Here is a 19,837-nt window from a genome sequence, read left to right as displayed (position 1 = left end):
ATATCTGACAGTGTCCATTTTAATAGACTAACATTTTAACATTAATGCAACCCTAAAATAGCTAGCAGTTGTACATCTTAACAGCCATGTAGATGGAGGTAGTGTGAATGTTTGTTGTAAAGATCCTTAATACTGTGCCCAGACTTCAGCCCTGCAGTCCATCAACATTTATCAACCAGTATATTACTGTAAGTTCTTTTGTTTCCCCCTTGAGGATTCTGTGGCGGAAGGAATGGTGCCATGCTCCAACACGTACCCCGTTACATGCTCTGAACTATGGTTGAAGGATAAAACCATAAGGCTCTCTAGATCATTTGTGGATCCCTTCACTACTCATTGTCAGCTGCACATCCCCAGTTTACACAGGGCAATGTGTGGCAGACTTTCCTATCCTGCCAAACAAGAATCAGCCAACAAACCAGGAGTCAGCTGATCGCTACACCCATTAAACATGGAGACTGAACAAACTAAATATGACACAGTAAGCAATAATAAGCCAGACTTAACTTCAAACAGGAATTTTTATGCATTAAGAAAAAAGTACAATGATATGAAAGTGCTTGGTGGCATTTGTACAATGTAGAGGTATAATATTTAGGTATAACAAGTTGCTTACAAAATATGTACAGATAATACCTAAAAAGATAGGGGATAAGATGTCTGATCGCTGGAGTCCCCTGCAATCTCTCATGCAGCACCCACCTATCTCAGCTGCAGGAAGCAATGATCGCTCCATGTCTGAAGCCTCACAACCACGGGGTCGGAGTAGTGTTAAGTCACGCCTATGGGAGGGGGCATGATGGCCATCAGGCCCAATTCCATAGGCTTGCATTGAGGGGCTGGGCGTGATGTCACAAGGGGGCAGAGTTGTGAAGTCACAATACTCCAGCCTGTGGTCGTGAGGCTTCGGACATGGAGCGATCATCGCTTCGTGCAGCTGAGACAGGTGGGTGCTGCATGAGAGATTGCAGGGGGTCCCCAGCGGTGGTACGCCCACGATCAGACATCTTATACCCTATCCTTTGGATAGGGGATAAGATGTCTTAGGGCCAGAGTACCCCTTTAATTTTTTTATTACTGTAAAATGCAACAAAGATGGTAAACTAAATGAATATATCAAACTCAGCTTAAAACCTAAAAAAATTGTCAATTGTGTGCATTTTGAACAGATTCAGAATTTATTAAGTTCCATTCATAATGAACGGCAGACTGCATGAATTTTTGCCGTTTATTACATTCCCCCCCCCCCCCCCCTTTCACTATAACTAGATTTTTTTTTTTTTTTTACGTTAAGATAGTTGTCTGTACAAACTCAAAGTAATCATCATAACTTCAGGGTCTCCAGATTTAATATCAAGTGCTTTTAAGAAACAGTCTAATGCTTCCTTTACGTGTCCACCATCTTTAAGCTCCTTGCCCCGTTTCACTAGTATGGAGTAGCTGTCTTCTTGACTAAAACCATTAGTTTGATTTTTCACTCCTAGAGCTAGAAAGTCAACTTGCTCATCAGAAAGCAGCTCCACTTCACCAGTAGACTCCTCTGTTACCTCTTCAGTAGAAGATGACTTGGCAACAAAACTATCGGATTCATAATCTTCTGATGTTGGTAAACTTTCCTCCAGGGCGAGGGTTTCACCAGGGGGCTCCTCTTCTGTATGTTCATGTTGTTCTTCGTCAGCTTCCTGAGCTTCATCTGCCACCAATTCTTCCTCCTCTTTTTCACTGTCTTCATCATCTCCATCAGTAATATTTTCTTGAATGTCTGTTGCCTCTTCTACAGCTACATGAACTAGAGACCTTCTTGAGGCAATAGACCTGCGCCTTCCAAAACTGCTCCTTTGATGCAACAGCTTGTCAGACAAACGTTTCTCTACCTTTGGCGTTGAAGCGATCACCGCTTTGACTGAAGGGCTGTTGAATGGAGAGAACACCATCTCATCCTCATCATTTACAGACACTGAGCTTTCTGCTTCACTTTCAGAGCAGATTCTCCTGGTGGCTTTGCGATTGGTGAAGAAGGGAATCTCCTCTTCATCACTATCCTCTACATCAATTATACTAACTTTTCCAATGCTATTTTCTTGAGAAAAGTTTAGCATGTCCATTTCATTCTGAATATTTTCTGTACCTTTAAAATCATCTTCAAGTTTTTGCTTTGAGTACTCCATGTTTACACTTCTATTTGTACTTTTATCGTCCATAGATTTCTCAAAGCAGTTCCCTTCTTGGATCATATTTTCAACAGAATCATCCAGTACTAGTAGATTTTCCCTCAATGGAGCCATGGAGGTTTCCATTAAACTTTCCATTTCATCGACAGAGGCAGAATGTTGATCATTATCCATCGAATCTTCTAGAATTAGGTTGAAATCACATTGTAATTGAGACTTTGACAGAGGCATGCTGGTGTCTTCTTTTAGACTTCCATTACCATCTTCCATGCTTGGGCGTTCAGATTCTTCTGCTTTAATGACAAAACTTGGAGAACTGTTTGCGCTTTTATTATTGCCCAAACTGTGAACTGGTGAAATAATGTTCTCCATTCCAGAATGGTCATTCAATACAGGACCTCCAACTCCCTGCAAAGTATATATATATATTATATATATATATATATATATATATATATATATATATAAATAAAAAAAATACATTTTAGTTGAATTTATGTACAAATACAGAGTCAAAATTTTACATAATCTAATATTGATATACTTATTAACGTTGGTGCTAGGAGGGAAGCCACTAAGGAACTCCACCCCATAAATGATGTACATGACATTCTTAAACGGGTATTTAGGCGTTTTAAAATCATTTAAATTGTGCAGAGGTTGGAGATTTAATAAATATACTTCATGCTGGTCCCCTACAGCTCCAAATGCTTACTTGCTCCTGTTCCCCTGCAGGTCCTGCTGCAGCTTCTGCATTGGTACTCTGCTTGCTTTTGAGATGGGAGTTAAGAGCAGGACCTGCCCACTCAGCCAATCACTGGCCACAGAGGTTTTAGAAGTGGGCAGAAGACAGTAGCAGAGGAGGACCAGAGGCAGACAAAACAGAAGCAAGTAAGCATCTTTTCTTTACCTACAGCCTAAGCGAAATATCAATTATTTTAAAAACACCTGGATACCCTTTTAAAAAAGGAGAGATCTCATGGATAAAAACGTATACCCTATCCGCAGCACGTCATGACCCCACCCAAAGTAGAGAGCCGTTCGGCTCTCCCATAGAGATACATGGAGGGGCGTGACGTGCCGCTCAAGGAGAGCCTGGGCTCCATACAGGAGATCGTGGTGGGCCCCAGCACTCTGACCCCCTACAATCTAAAACTTATAAAACTAGTCCATGATACTACTCTTAACATAAAAGCATGCTTTCTAGGGTCTGTTTTACTTTCTGGGATATTCAGGAATTCAAATCACATGCTTTCAAATGGCCTGCCCCAAAGTAAAGCTTATTACTTATAGATTTATACTCAGAATGTTACAGTAAGAAAAGCATGCAGCACTGTCCTAGTGGATGCGGATTACCAGTTCAGTGGAATCACTGCTGTTTATTAAGATCAGGTAGATGGCAAACACCACATTTTGGGAGAAGTTTATCATTACCATCACTTATTTTTTGTGCAAGGAAAAAAAAAAAATATATAAAGTTGTGCATGGAATGCTAAAATTCTCCCTTTGGGTTCAGATTGAGGGAGATATTTTTAGAGGAGGCATTGGAGTTGACTTATTTATAATATTTCTGTTCAACTAGTGCAATAGTTTTGTATACCGCAATATGTCAATTATTTGCCAGTTGCATGACAGTGTCAAACATTCTATGCAGGGCTCCAGAAATTTTATCAATGGCCGGTCAGCCTAGAAAATATAATTAGATTCCTGAGTAGAAATTTGAAAGTTACATCATGATTTTGCTAACACACTAAACTAAAAGGGGATGTATGGCAAAACATTTTTTAAAACATGGCAAGGCTGCCTGCTTACAGTGTGCTTGCAAGTTAAAGGGGTATTCCAGGCCAAAATGTTTTTTTATATATCAACTGGCTCCGAAAAGTTAAACAGATTTGTAAATTACTTGTATTAAAAAAAATCTTAATCCTTCCAATAGCTATTAGCTTCTGAAGTTGAGTTGTTGTTTTCTGTCTAACTGCTCTCTGATGACTCACGTCCCGGGAGCTGTGCAGTTCCTATGGGGATATTCTCCCATCATGCACAGCTCCCGGGACGTGACATCATCATTGAGCAGTTAGACAGAAAACTTCAGAAGCTAATAACTATTGGAAGGATTAAGATTTTTTAATAGAGGTAATTTACAAATCTGTTTAACTTTCTGGAGCCAGTTGATATATATAAAAAAAAGGTTTTGCCTGGAATACCCCTTTAAGCTTAGTGACATGTCAAAAGTTTTGATCAGCAGGATCTGAGTGTTCAGACCACTACCGTGCAGGAGAACAAGCCAGGAGACCTCTGCGCTGCTACGCTCTCCTCTCCCTGCTCTGTGTCATGTGATCAAGACACCCTCCGATTCTCAGACTACTAATTCCTCAGACCCCCACTGATCAAAAGGCCCACCCCCCCTCAAAACCACAAAAAAAAAAAGTTTTTCGATTTTACTGTTACTGTTATAAATTTTTTAATCCTCCCAAGTTACATACATAGTTACATAGTACGGTTAAAAAAAACAAAAAAAAAAAAATCATACGTCCATCAAGTTCACTGCCCCCATCACGATAAACCACCCCTGCTTTTTTTTTTTTTTTTTTTTTTTTTTTTTTTTTTGTTTTCTACCTTGATGTTGCTCTGTATTTTCTGCTCAGTCAGATTCACAGACTGGGAAGGGGCATTATCCAACAGGCGTGACATCATCTGAAGCCATACAGGGGAGAACTTCCTCCCTCCCTCTGCTACACAAAGCCCAGAGCAGTTCAGTGTGTGAGATGAGGTATGATCGGATACGGCTGCACATCCCCCCAACCCCCCCCCCCCCCCCTCCCCCCTCATGAAGAGTTGTGGCCCAGTAGCCAGGCTCCCCTCTATAAGACACTTATCCCCACCCATCTGACTAACACCCTATATTGTCAAACTACAAGTCCACAATTCTTGGGAACTGTAAGGCGCATCAATAAAATGTAAAAAAAACATGGGGCAGCCCAAGCTATTTAAATGCAATTGAATCTAATTTTTTCGGTACGGCCACAGGTCCTCTTTATAGTTTGTAAAATCTGATTTAAAAAATATTTTACTTTTTTTCTTAACAACTGTGTGTGTGTTAGTACCGTTTGCTTACCATGCTGGGTGATTCTTTTGTTAACTGATGCTGAGCGGAAGTGTCTTTTTCATCAAAATCTTCAGGTATCAAGTTGGTTGTGTGCGCAGCACTCTCTCTCTTTAATTCCTTTGTAAATAAAACCCGGGGCAGATTTTCTTCAAAAGACTCGCCAAGTACCACACTGGTCTGGGGGCCGTTCTGGGAGGTTTCACGATTAGGAGGTGCAGAAGGTAGACCATCTTCACTAGAGTCTTCAATGATCAAACTGTCCATGTGCAGATTCACATCATTCTGTGGTTCTTTTTTAAATGAATCCATAGGAAGATTTTCTTCTGAATCTTCTATTACCAAACTGGTCATATGACCACTTATATTTGAAATCTCATGCTCAGTAAGATCTACAATTTCAGGAGGCGGGGCTGGTGGTTTACTATTAGGAAGGCTTCTTTGTTTGGGTTTTTCAGGGAAAGTATTGGGTCTAAGCCACGCACCTTCTGAACCCTTCTTTAATTGTTCCATTAATTGCTCATTCATTTGAGACTCCATTTGTACCAATTCATGAGCCTTCTGAACTCTATCTTGAATGTACTGACATACATCCTCATCTTCATTTTCATCATCTTGGGATATTTCATGATTATAGATTAGGTCATGGTCAGAAATTCCAAAAATGGGTAGAGTATGCAAATAAGCTATATGTTCATCTAAATTTGTGTCTGTTTTCCTTTGTGAAGAATGCATATTTTGAAGCTGAATCTGAGTGGAAGAGGTTCGAGTGTCTTCTAGAGAAAAGAGCTCTTTTAGTTCCTGCTTTGAGAAGTAACGGAAGGGGTTTTTCTTTTCACCAGTTGTTTGTCTTATTAAGGAGTCTTTGAAGATTTGTCTCCTATATATTTTCTCCTCTACTGTACCACAAGTTATGAGTCGATATATTACTACATTAGCTTGTTGTCCTATTCTGTAAGCTCTATCGACAGCCTGTGCATCAGTAGCTGGATTCCAACTGGGGTCGAAAATCACAACGCGGTCAGCTGAAGTTAGGGTTAATCCAACACCTCCAACTTGTGTGGTCAGCAGCAATACAGAGTAGCTCCTGTTGGTCTGAAACATACTTATTCTTTTCTCTCGATCTAAAAGAGAAACTGTCCCATCAATTCGCATGATTTTAAAGCCTCTGTTATTCAAGATGCGATCAATCATATCAAGCATTTTTCTTGACTGTGAGAAGACAAGAGTTCTGTGACCTTCTTCTCTGAGTTTATTAAGGAGCTCAATCAAAAGTACAAGCTTTCCGGACTCTTCTATAAGAGCCTCATCAGAGAGGTGGTCAAACTTTGTGACAGCCTCAATATCATCCTCTTCTGCGCCATCTCCCTCCAATCCAAGCTGAACGCAGGCTCTTGCAGACAGAAGTCTTGGATGATCACAGAGCTTCTTAAGAATGTTTAGTTCTGCTAGAGGGGATCTGGTTGTCATCATCAATTCCTTGATTTGATCCAACGATATAAACTTTCGATACACATCTTCTTGAATTGATGATAAATAGACCCATATTATCAAGTCATTCTTCCTTGTAAGGGAAGGCATTGTACAGATTTTATTATTTGACTCATCGGCTGTAGGGTGCTTTGAAGCCTTTTTATGCTGAACATCACTCTTCGTACGCCTGAGAAAATAAGGCTGAATAATTCTCATAAGGTTCTCAGATATCTTTAGTCCAAGTGCTTTTTCACCTGGTGTAGCGTCTTTCTCTCTGGCCCTAGTTATTGGATTCTCATACTCCATTTTAAAAGTCTTAGCAGTTCCCAGGAGTGTCCCCTGACAAGCAAAGTCATACAAGGCCCACATCTCCCGCAAATTATTTTGGACTGGGGTGCCTGTAAGAAGAATGCGATTTTTAGCAGGAATCGCATAGCAGGATTTGGCAGTCTTTGTTGATGTTGATTTAATTTTATGGGCCTCATCTAAAATGATGTAATCCCATACAAACTCTCTTCCATTGTACGTAGCAAGCTGTTGCCAATTGTTTATCAACATTTGATAGGTGGTTATAAGAACCCCCCCTTTTCTCTGGATTTTCTCTAGGTTTCTGGACCGCTCCTTCTTGCTAGTACCATGGAATTCATTCACTCTCATGCCTGGAGTCCACTTCTCAAACTCTTTAACCCAATTACTAATTAGAGTTGTTGGCATTATCAATAATACATTGTTAGTGAATTCAGCATCAAACATTCCAGAAAGGAAGGCGATAACTTGGATTGTTTTTCCAAGCCCCATATCATCTGCCAAAATACCACCCTTTCTTCCATCTCTGTAAAGGCTGTACATGAATGCAACACCTTCTTGTTGGTGTTCAAAGAGCTTGTAGAAAAGTTCTCTATAGAGCATTAGCCCACTTCCTAATACATCTACAAATTCATCATCTTCCTCATTTTGGAGACCAAGCTGTTTGAGAGCTTCTTCAAGCTTTGCAATTCGACCTTTTAGCTTTTCACTGGGGTGTATGGTGTCCGCTTTTTGAAAGTATTCTATGGACTTTAACAAGTTCCCATTCTTCGCTTCTTGCTTTGCTTTTTGAACATATCTGCAGAGAGGGGGAAAAATAAAAAATAAAATTGTATATATAAAATATATTGGTTTATCATTTTGGCAGATTTAATGCTGGGTCTCTACTACTACATCAACAACAGTAGTTAATGAACACTGTGGTCCATGTTACTAATATTGGCTCACTCAGTTATATAAGTAAATTATCCCAAACTCACCCCCCACTTGCAACAGTTGGGGGTTTTGTCCAGCTTGCACGCCACAGCCCTTGTTATATTCAGCCTTTTCTTTGTATAGGCTCAAGGCCAAAAATACCGGTGGGATTTAGCAAAACCTGTCCAGATTAGGGATCGACCAAAATTATTATCGGCCGATAATCAAGATTTTGGGCATTATCGGTATCAGCAATTACTTTGCCGATAAGCCGATAATGCCCCGCACCGCGACTGCCCCCCCCGACCCGCGTCGCACCCCCCACCGCAACGCCCCGGCTCCATTGCCTCCCCCATCCCCGGTTTTATAATTATCTGTTCCCGGGGCCCACGCTACTTCTTGCTCCTGCCGCGTCCTGCGTTACGCTGAGCGCAATGACGAGTGACGTGACGTCCCCGTCAGTGCGCACAGTGACAATTCAGGAGGACGCCACCGGAGCCAGATGTAGAGTGGACCCCGGGAACAGGTAATTATAAAACCGGGGATGGGGGGGGGCAATGGGGCCGGGGCGGTCACGGTGCGGCGGTCGCGGTGCGGTGGTGATAGGTCTCAGGACCCCCGGACAGGCAGGGGGAGAGAAGCGGGTGGCGCCGGCGGCCTATGGCACTGCAAAAGCCATTGCAGTGCATTGATTTAAAGTGCCCGCTTTAAATCAATGATCTGCAGAGGTGTCGCGGGGGGATAAATAGCCGATAACTTAAGTTATCGGCTATCGGCCCTAACCTCCACCGATTATCGGTATCGGCCCTAAAAAACGATATCGGTCGATCCCTAGTCCAGATCGCTTCTTTCATTTTACAGAGGCCTCGCTAAAAATGAAAGAAGCGTGCCGATTGGTTTCCAAGGGCAATAGGGCAGCTTTTCCTCTGGACAGGTTTTGAGAAATCTCCCCCTGTGTGTCTGTGTGCAGCTACTTCACAGCCTTTTTTCTTTTTGCTGTGTTTTAGGCTTACGTGCACAGACCTAAATTTTGCACAAATGAAAACTTACCTCAGAACTTCCTGTAGGGTGTCCATTTTCTAAGACAAGGCAGAAGTGGTGTGAATTTGTGTTTTTTTTTGAATGCTTGCACAATAAATAATAAATCTTGTCCACTGCATGGTCAAGAATGAAGCACTGCATTTCACAGTCACTTTTGCCAAAGTTGTCTATTTTGAAATTGCGCAAGATTTTTGGGCAAAACCTAACTGAGCAAAAATTTTGCACCAAATTGCAGCCAAAAAAATGCCAGGAAGGCAATGATAAATCTCCACCACCATTTTTGCCCCCATACACCCACATCACAGGTCCCTTAAAAGGGGTACTCCACTGGCCAGTGTTCAGAACATTTAGTTCCGAACGCTCTGTCTGCGCTGTGTGGGTCGGCCATGCCCCCTCATGATGTCACACCACGCCCCCTCAATGCAAGTCTTGTATTGAGTGGCCGTGGTGTGGCGTCACGAGGGGGCATGGCCTACCCCCACAGCATGCACACAGCGTTCGAAACTAAATGTTCTGAACACTGGCCAGTGGAGTACCCCTTTAATCAATTCACCACAGCTCAGCCCCATAAGCTCAAGAACCCTCACACACACATGTAAAGCCACCATGCAGTGGTCCTTCACCAGCAGATCTGCAGCTCGTGTGAACGTTCCCTAAGTGTGTAATCACACACACTGAATCTGCAATTGCTAATTTTACAAAGCAGTCAAAATTACATAGGAATTGCCTTGTAAAATCCGCAATTGCAAATTTTACAACAAATCAGCAGCAGATTCCTTTTGTGTGAATACACCCCTAACTGTATGCTCACTCGTGTATCTTCATTTGCATTTTTGCCATCTCATTTTGCTACCCATTGACATCAATGGGAAGCAAAATCTGCACATGTGAATGTACCCAAAAGGATATGTTCAAATGTATATAATCCTCTGGGATTTCCGCAGGAGATTATGCAGCTACCTGTTGACTTCAAGTGGTCTGCATTAAATCTTTCAGTGCTTTTCTGCAGCAGATTATGTACGTGTGAACATACCCTTAGGAAATAAATGAAGGAAAGCTTATAGGAAAGGTATGACTGCAATATACAGGTTATCAGCTTGCGCAATGTGTGGCCCATTTATTAGCAGTATTTCAAGTGACAGATGCACTTTAACTCCTTAAGGACACAGTTTATTTGGGCCTTAAAGGGGTACTCCGTACCTAGACATTTTATCCCCTATCCAAAAGGATAGTGGATAAGAGGTCTGATTGCGGGGGGTCCCACCGCTGGGGACCTCCACAATCTCTCCTGCAGCATCCACTTGTCATCAGCCTCACGGAGCTAAGATCGCTCAGTGTCTGATGACTCACGATCCAGGGGCTGGAGTATTGTGGTGCCACAGCTCCGCCCCCTTGATGTCACAAGGGGGTGGAGCCGTGAAACGATACTCCAGCCCCTGTATCGTGAGTCATCAGACACTGAGCGATCTTAGCTCCGTGAGGCTGATGACAAGTGGATGCTGCAGGAGAGATTGTGGAGGCCCCCAGCGGCAGGACCCCCGCGATCAGACATCTTATCCCCAATCCTTTTGGATAGGGGATAAGATGTCTAGGGCCGGAGTACCCCTTTAAGGACACAGCTAGTTTCATTTTTGCGCTTTTTTCCCTCTTTGCCTTCTTCTATTCATAACTTATTTTTATTTTTCCATGCACAGACCCGTATGAGGGCTTATTTTTTGCAAGACCAATTGTACTTTGTAATGACACCTTTTATTCTACCATAAAATGCAGGGATGTGGAAATCCTATCGCCCGACGCCCGGGACAAGTAGTTTTGGGCGCCGGGCAGGTGAATTGTTTATAGATTTACCCCTGTATCGGGCTAGCAGGGACAGACCGACTTCCCCCTTATTTTTCTTTAATGCCGGCGTGAGGCGCAGGAGCGGATGCAAGTCTGCACCTCACACAGGCGCTCAGAGTGTATGGAGGGGGCAGCGGGGGCCCCCAGCTGACCGCAGAGCCCGAGGTCGCACGTTCACATTACATAATTGAGCCACGCCCCCTTATATAATCCTCCCGGAGGATGGAGGACGCAGCTACACAGAACACAAGAAGACGGGGAGAGAAAGGATGTCCACAGCTCGGCACACAGCTCCTCCCCTGCACACAGCTCTATCCCCCCCCCCCCTGCTCTGTCTACATAGGAACTAATCCACCATGGGGAGGTTGCATGTTTGCACGGGGAAAACACAGAGCGGGGGGGGGGGGGGAAGAGAGGAGAGGACGTCCGGTGTGAGGGGAGATTTTGAAATCCATGTAACCTCACACCGGCCGGGACTACAGCTCTGATGTCTACTCATGGCGGCTCAGGTGAGGAGGCAGAATGCAGACGACAGGAAGGGTGGTTGTATATGTATGGTGTGAGTGTATGTGTGATGTGTGTATAATGTCTGTGTGTGATGTGTGTATGTAATGTATAATGTGTGTATGATGTCTGTGTGTGATGTGTGTATGTAATGTATAATGTGTGTATAATGTCTGTCTGTCTATGATGTGTATGTAATGTATAATGTGTGTATAATGTCTGTGTGTGTGATGTGTATGTAATGTATAATGTGTGTATGATGTCTGTCTGTGTGATGTGTGTATGATGTCTGTGTGTGATGTGTATGTAATGTATAATGTGTGTGTATGATGTCTGTGTGTGATGTGTATGTAATGTATAATGTGTGTATGATGTCTGTGTGTGATGTGTATGTAATGTATAATGTGTGTATGATGTCTGTGTGTGATGTGTATGTAATGGATAATGTGTGTATGATGTCTGTGTGTGTGATGTGTATGTAATGGATAATGTGTGTATGATGTCTGTGTGTGTGATGTGTATGTAATGGATAATGTGTGTATGATGTCTGTGTGTGTGATGTGTATGTAATGTATAATACGTGTATGATGTTTGTCTATGTGTGATGTGTGTATGATGTCTGTCCATGTGTGATGTCTGTGTGTGATGTGTATGTAATGTATAATGTGTGTATGATGTCTGTCTATGTGTGATGTGTGCATGATGTCTGTCTGTATGTAATGAATAATGTGTGTATGATGTCTGTCTGTGTATAATGTGTATGTAATGTATAATGTGTGTATGATTGTCTATGTGTGATGTGTGTATGATGTCTCTGTGTGTGATGTGTATGTAATGGATAATGTGTGTATGATGTATCTGTGATGTGTGTATGTAATGTATGATGGGGGGGGGGGGTTGTGCCATCTAATTTTATTTATTTTTAGTGGCTTCTGGCCACCGGCACTGAATTGCACCCCCAGAATCCCACCCTTCATACTCACCCGCCAACCAAGAGCCCCACGGATGCCCGCAAACACTCCCGAACCAAAACTACAACTCCCAGCATGTTGCACCGTAACCTGAACTGTAGAACTATAAAGTGCAACATGCTGGGAGTTGTAGTTTTGGTTCGGGTCAGCTGCAGAGCCATAGGCTGTATCAGGGCATGCTGGGTGTTGTAGTTACTAAATGCAATCCCCAGTATTCCCTGACACAGCCTATGGCTCTGCAGCTGACACAAACCAAAACTACAACTCCCAGCATGTTACACAATAACCTTAAATGTAATACTATACAGTGCAACATGCTGCAACACCCACACAACCATAGGCTGCATCAGGGCATGCTGGGTGTTGTAGTTACTAACTGCAATTCCCAGTATTCCTTGACACATCCTATGGCTCTGCAGCTGACATGGACCAAAACTACAACTCCCAGCATGTTACACAATAACCTTAACTGTACTACTATACAGTGCAACATGCTACAACACCCATAGGCTGTATCAGGGCATGCTGGGTGTTGTAGTTATCTAGTAACTAAATGCAACTTCCAGCATTTTCTGACACAAAATGCACCACATAAACTAGAGAAGCAGAACACCCCCCAGTAACACATAAGACCCTATTGAGACTGAAAAATAGTGATTAAAATATTTTAAAAAGTGCGTATATATGTGAATAAGCCCCTTTCTTAAGTTTCCAATTTTCTTTAAATAAAAATAATGTACAAAAATAAACATAAGTGGTATCGATACATGTGGAAATGTCCAGACTATTAAAATATAATGTTAATTAAACTGAACGGTGAAAGGTGTAAATGTAAAATAGTCCAGAATTGCTAATTTTTGGTCACTTCATATGAAATTTTTTTTTATAAGGTGATCAAAAAGTTACATCTAGACTTTTCTGTGCTTGTCTCGGGCGTAAAAGGATCTACAGCTCTCCCTCCGCTAATAGCCTGACATGCTGCAGGGCGGGGGGGGGGGGGGGAATCAGACTATTTTGGTCGAAATTATTTTATCTACCAGGACAAGTGGATTTGAAGGGTCTTCATATTAGAAATACCCCACAAACATTCAGTAAGTGTTTTAACCCTTTAGGTGTTTCACAGGAATAGCAGCAAAGTGAAGGAGAAAATTCTAAATCTTCAATTTTTACACTCACATGTTCTTGTAGACCCGAATTTTGAATTTTTGCAAGGGGTAAAAATGAGAAAATTTTTACTTGTATTTGAAACCCAATTTCTCTCGAGTAAGCACATACCTCATATGTCTATGTAAAGTGTCCGGCGGGCGCAGTAGAGGACTCAGAAGCGAAGGAGCGACAAATGGTTTTTGGGGGGGCATGTCACATTTAGGAAGCCCCTATGGTGCCAGAACAGCAAAAAAAATAAATAAACCACATGGCAAACCATTTTGGAAACTAGACCCCTCAGGGAATGTAACAAGGGGTAATGTGAACCTTTATACCCCACAGGTGATTCACGACTTTTGCATATGTAAAAAAAATATTAAAATAAATTATTTTACCTAAAATGCTTGGGTTCCCAAAAATTTTACATTTTTAAAAAGGGTAATAGCAGAAAATACCCCCCAAAATGTGTAACACAATTTCTCCCGAGTACGGCGATACCCCATATGTGACCCTAAACTGTTGCCTTGAAATACAACAGGGCTCCAAAGTGAGAGCACCATGCGCATTTGAGGGCAACATTAGGGACTTGCATAGGGGTGGACATAGGGGTATTCTACGCCAGTGATTCCCAAACAGGGTGCCTCCAGCTGTTATTAAACTCCCAGCATGTCTGGACAGTCAGTGGGGAGACATCCAGCTGTTGCAAAACTACAACTCCCAGCATGCACGGTCTATCAGTGCATGCTGGGAGTTGTAGTTTGCAACAGCTGGAGGAACACCGGTCGTGAAACACTGAGTTAAGTAAAAAAAAAACAGTTAAGCTTCAAAAAATGTAAAAATTTTAAAATAAAAACACACTGACCACGTACATAGTGGCCCAAATTGGCTCACAAAATACACCCCCAAAAGGTAATTATCGTTGCTGCAATTGTTCATTTGTACATATAACATCGCTAGTAGACAAATTCATCTTGGAGGTCATGTTCACTAACTTGTCGCACATCCCATGTTGTGTACGTGTTGTCTTGTCCATGCGGTCATTACTATGTGGACAAGACAAAAACGTCCACTTTTTGTCAGGATCCGAGAACATTTTCGCTATCGGTGCCCCCAAATTGATAGCCCACATGGGGGGGGGGGGGGGGAACACCCCACCTGCTTAAAATTTGCAGGGTTGGAACGCGTCAATCCCCCAAACGGTGGAGATTGGAACGACCTATTGATAAAGGAAAGCATGTTGGATAACTCAACTAGACGCAACTAGAGCCCTTGGACTGAACGACCGATTTGAACTGCTTCCATTTTTGTAACGTTGTTCCTGTGTAATAATTACGTATTTTTTGTGACATTCTTTCATATGTATTGACATACCTGTATAGTCTCACCTCATAGTCTTCCACGTGTTGTGTTTTTATGTTGCTATGACTACCTTTCCGGCGTGACCCACGTACTTAATGCACGTGCGTGTGTCCACGCTGATGTATTGGCTAGTGAAAGCGCCCTCTGAGCGCGAAACAGTGCTGTCCCGACATCCCTGCCTCTGTACCCTGCCCGCTGCAAGCATGTACCTACATCTACAATAAAGACACCTGAATGATGAGTGCCAGCTACTGACTTCTCTGGATAATAGTTCTACATGTATATTGGCTACGCGCACCACCGCAATCAGGTCAGGTGCTAGAAGTGGAACTGTGTATTCCTAGTCTGGGACCTAGTGGTGTATGTGCCGGTGTTACTGCCTCTCTTCACTGATGTCCTAGGAAAGAGTCTCCAGCCCACCGGAGCACCTGAAAGCTGAACTAATTTATGCAGGATAAAGTCAGCAACAGCTAAGCCGAGAAGTTCATGACGAATCGAATCACTAACTTCGCTCATCTCTATACCCTACTTATATAGGTTTTATTTTGTTGTACTTCTGGAAACTATAACTTTTTTATTTTTCCACGTACAAGGCGGTATGAGGGCTCATTTTTTGTGCCACGATCTGAAATTTTTATCAGTACCATTTTTGGTTTGATTGGATTTTTGATCGCTTTTTATTCTTTTTTTATGGTATGAAAAGTGAACAAAAATAAGCCATTTTGGACTTTGGAATTTTTTTGTGCGTACGCCATTGACCATGCGGTTTAATTGATGATATATTTTTATAGTTCAGACATCTACGCACGCAGCAATACCACTTTTTTTTTTTTAAATGGGAAAGAGGGGGGGGGGTGATTCAAACTTTTATTAGGGAAGGGGTTAAGTCACATTTATTTAAAAAAATAATTTAACACTTTTTTTTGCAATGTTATAGCCCCTATAGGGAGCTATAACATGCATTACACTGATTGCCAGCACTGTTCAATGCTATGCCATAGCATAGTTCAGTGTTATCTGCACTTGATTGCTCAAGCCTGGATCTCAGACTTGGAGCAATCAAACGCTGATCGGAGAGCGTGGAGCCAGGTAGGGAGCCTCCTGCTGTTTGGGATACCGCGATTTCACCGCGGCAGTCTCGAACAGCTCCACTGAGATAACCGGCAGCATATTCAACTTTGATCACGGCATCTAAAGGGTTAATACCGGACATCAGCCCAGTATTAGCCGTGGGTCCCGGTTGCTGACAGCAACCGGGACCCCGCAAATACAAAGCACGCTCAGAAGCTTCACAGATCGGGAGCCGGCCACGGACGTAAATATACGCCCATGGTCGTTAAGGGGTTAAGGACATCAGACGTGCATATATGTCCCAAGTCACGCTCAGAGGGTATAAAGCGTGTTTCAAACCCAGTGGGTCTTGGTTGTTCTCAGCAGCCAGAACACATGGCCAATGCCGAACATCGTCGATCTGGCACATGTCTGGCAATAACACTTTAGATACTGCAATTAAAGTTGAATTGGGAAAATAAAGTTGTTGGTAGCTAAGTGGAATTTTGCTGAGATGACCATCCCTACATGTCTGACTTGTCCAATCGGTGCCCCAATAGTTCAGGCAGCCTGTAGTAATAGAGCAGGGATAACACTGATCAATGCTGTGCTATGGCATAGCATTGTTCAGTGTATGCAATCCAAAAGGATGATGTAATAGTTCCCTATAGGGATAAAAAAAAAAAATTTAAGTGTTAAAGAAAACATTTTATAAAAAAATTGTGTGAATTTACGTCTTTCCCTAATAAAAGTTTAAATCATCCCTTCTCCCATTTAAAATAAATAAATAAAAGTTCAGAATTGCTGATTTGTCACTATACATTGCACAGAAAAAAAAAAAAAAAAAAAGCTCATATATAGCCATCAAGAAGACCCATAAAAACAAAAATGGTACCATTGAAATCTTCAGATCAGGGCACAATAAATGACCCTCATACATTACCCGGAAAAAAGTGGTACAGGACAAATTTTAGGCACTCATTTTCACACAAAAAAAAAAAAAAAAAAAAAAAAAAAAAAAAAAAGGTATTTTATTAGTAAAATAAAACAAAACCTAGAGCTGGGCGGTATGACCAAAAATGCATATCACGGTATTTTTGCAAGTTATGGCGGTTACACGGTATTCCCCCCCGAGGAACTAATCATATATGACCCCCAGGTGCTGCTATATTTCTCTAACACCCCCCCACCTTCCCCTCTCCTCCAGGCCACAGCACTTTCAATGGAATGACTTGCGGGCCGCGGCGCTGGAAACAAATAAAAGGAAAACTGTCAGATATTTTCTCCCGCACTATCCACAGTATTGGTGGATAGTGCGGGAGATGCCGATTCCAACGAGCCCTACCTTGCCCGGATCCGCCCCCGGCCGTTCGCCCGCAATTGTGGTTTTATTCTATGTGTATATCTTGCTGTAACTGGCACAGGTGGGGCTTCTGCACTGACGTCAGCGCCGCTTATGAACATTCATCCCCCTCCCTCCAGTTAGGAGCGGTGAAGAGAGGGGGGATTAATATTCATAAGCGGCGCTGATGTCAGTGCAGAAGCCCCACCTGTGCCAGTTACAGCAAGATATACACATAGAATAAAACCACAATTGCGGGCGAACGGCCGGGCGGATCCAGGCAAGGTAGGTAGGGCTCGTTGGAATCAGCGTCTCCGGCACTATCCACCAGAATAGTGCAGGAGAAAATAGCTGACAGTTTTCCTTTAAGTTGCGAGCCAGAAGCTGTCACCTCCCCATGCAGGCGCTAAAAGCCAGGCTTTTAGCGCTTGCAGAGGGAGGCGACAACTTGCCGGCCGGCCGCAAGTCATACATTTAAAGCGCCACGGCCGCCAGCAAGTCATACATTTAAAGCGCCGCAGCCTCAAACTCATTCATTTAAAGCGCCACAACTCATCTGCGGCTGATAATTCATTCATTCGAGGGGGGCTGGAGGGGCCCAACCAGTATTGAAGTACGGGAAAAATTTATATCGTGCAGGGAAAAAATTTTGATATTCGGTAGGGATCGACCGATATTGTTTTTTTAGGGCCGATCCCGATAATCGGTGGAGGTTAGGGCCGATAGCCGATATTCCTGTATAAGTTAAGTTATCGGCTATTTATCCCCCCGCGACACCGCTGCAGATCATTGATTTAAAGCGGGCACTTTAAATCAATGCACTGCAGTGGCTTTTGCGGTGCAATAGACCGCCACCCGTTTCTCTCCCCCTGCCTGTCCGGGGGTCCTGAGACCTATCACCCGTAGTGCGGGCCCCATACCCCGGGAACAGGTAATTATAAAACCGGGGATAGGGGAGGCAATGGGGGCGGCGTGCGTGCAGCACATTATCGGCAAGGAAATTGCCGATACCAATGACGTAAAAAAACCGTGAATATCGGCCAAACCGAAAATCGGTTGATCCCTAAACAAAACCTAAAGAAATTGGGTACCTTTGTAATCGCATGGACCTACAGAATATACATAATGTCTCATTTTTATCATAAAGTGCACTGCATAGAAACTGAAGCCCCCACAACTTCCAAAACTGCAATTTCGTCTCGCTAATGTATATATTTTTTCGTTTTCACCGTACTTTATGGTAAAATGAGTGATGTCATTACAAATCTGTCATGGTTACCTTTGCAGTCACATGACATAAAAGACTCGGAAGGCCGGAAGAAGCGCGCACTGCCGCTTGAAACGAGCCTCTGAGCGCTTCGGTGTTACCTGGTATGCTGTCCTGTGATGCCGGACCTCCGGACCCCTAGACACTAGTTGAGCGGTGAGTGCATGCTGTCGTTCTTTTGTATGTTTGCTACTTGATTGCGTGCACCCCGCAGGTGTCATTTGCTTCGCTGGATCCACACACAGCTCCGCGCACGTATCCTTTCGGTCCATTGTATCCGAGTTGTGTGCATATAGAAATGCTCTATATTCCTTCTCTATTGCATATATCATTACACATCCCAATTAGTGTCACATAAATAATAATAATAAAATAAAATAAAAAGCACAAGCTCTCATATGAGTCTGCAGGTGTAAAATTAAAAATAAGGAGTTAAGGAGGGGAAAATAAAAAAAAACTGTGCAAAAATAAAAAATATACCTGTGTCGATAAGGGGTTAAAGCCAATACATGTACTTAGCCCTACGTCAGAGAAATTACTTGATGACGTCACATGCCCCTGGAAAGAGGGGGGGGGGGTGAGGTTACGCACACACGATGGGATACACAGATACCTAGAGCCCGTCTCTTACTCCTTACCGTTCATACTTGTCGGCCAGCTCTGAGTCCTCTTGGACCCGGGACACGGTGCTGACATCACCGGAACCCCGGGAGCTTCTCTCCTCGGACTCCATACTGAAGAGCAATCTGAAGAACCCCGGAACCAGACACCACAGCTCAGTACAGTCCTCCCGCCGCTATTTCAAAATCCTTCCCAGAGAGCACTGCGGGGGGCGGGGCTCCGAGTCTACGCGTGCGCACGTTGAATGCGTCTTCTTCCGCCCAAACCCGGTTGCCCGGCGCAGTAGAACTGTTTGATAGAACCGCACGTTTCCAATAGTAACCCTTTATCCTTGGTATTGCACGTCGTTCTGCCCTCTACAGCACTATTTTCCAAACATTGTGCCTCCAGCGGTTGCAAAACTACAACTCCCAGCATGCCCGGACAGCCAAAGGCTGTCCGGGCATGCTGGGAGTTGTAGTTTTGCAACCGCTGGAGGCACACCTTACCGGGACACAAGCCGTAGACAGTATGTGTTTTACAATCTGGTTTCTTTCCTGTAGGGCCCTGTTCACACCACAGATAGTGTGCTATGGATATACATTACTAGAAGTTGTTCTCACATATAGCATAGCTGTTGGCTTCAGGCACATAGGTACATAGATTTATCAAAACCCGTCCAGAGGAAAAGTTCCTTAGTTGCCCATAGCAACCAATCAGATCTCTTCTTTCATTTTTCAGAAACCTTTT

At 43.2% G+C, this 19,837-nt stretch overlaps 1 protein-coding gene across 1 annotated transcript; it reads right to left on the bottom strand.

The window, feature by feature from the left end:
- Positions 1 to 508: 508 nt before the first annotated feature.
- On the bottom strand, positions 509 to 19,473 carry ERCC6L (ERCC excision repair 6 like, spindle assembly checkpoint helicase). The gene is made up of 3 exons (XM_056539923.1): positions 19,126 to 19,473; positions 5,287 to 7,852; positions 509 to 2,579 (listed from the first exon to the last, which is right to left on the bottom strand). Exons 1-3 carry the CDS (start codon positions 19,218 to 19,220, stop codon positions 1,290 to 1,292), a joined length of 3,951 nt encoding a protein of 1,316 aa, XP_056395898.1. The 5' UTR covers positions 19,221 to 19,473; the 3' UTR covers positions 509 to 1,289.
- Between the last annotated feature and the right edge of the window lie 364 nt (positions 19,474 to 19,837).

Source organism: Hyla sarda, chromosome 9, assembly GCF_029499605.1.
Source record: "Hyla sarda isolate aHylSar1 chromosome 9, aHylSar1.hap1, whole genome shotgun sequence".
Classification (NCBI taxonomy): Eukaryota; Metazoa; Chordata; class Amphibia; order Anura; family Hylidae; genus Hyla; species Hyla sarda.
Note: the sequence above shows the minus strand (reverse complement) of the source record. Positions and strands in the feature narration are given on the sequence as shown.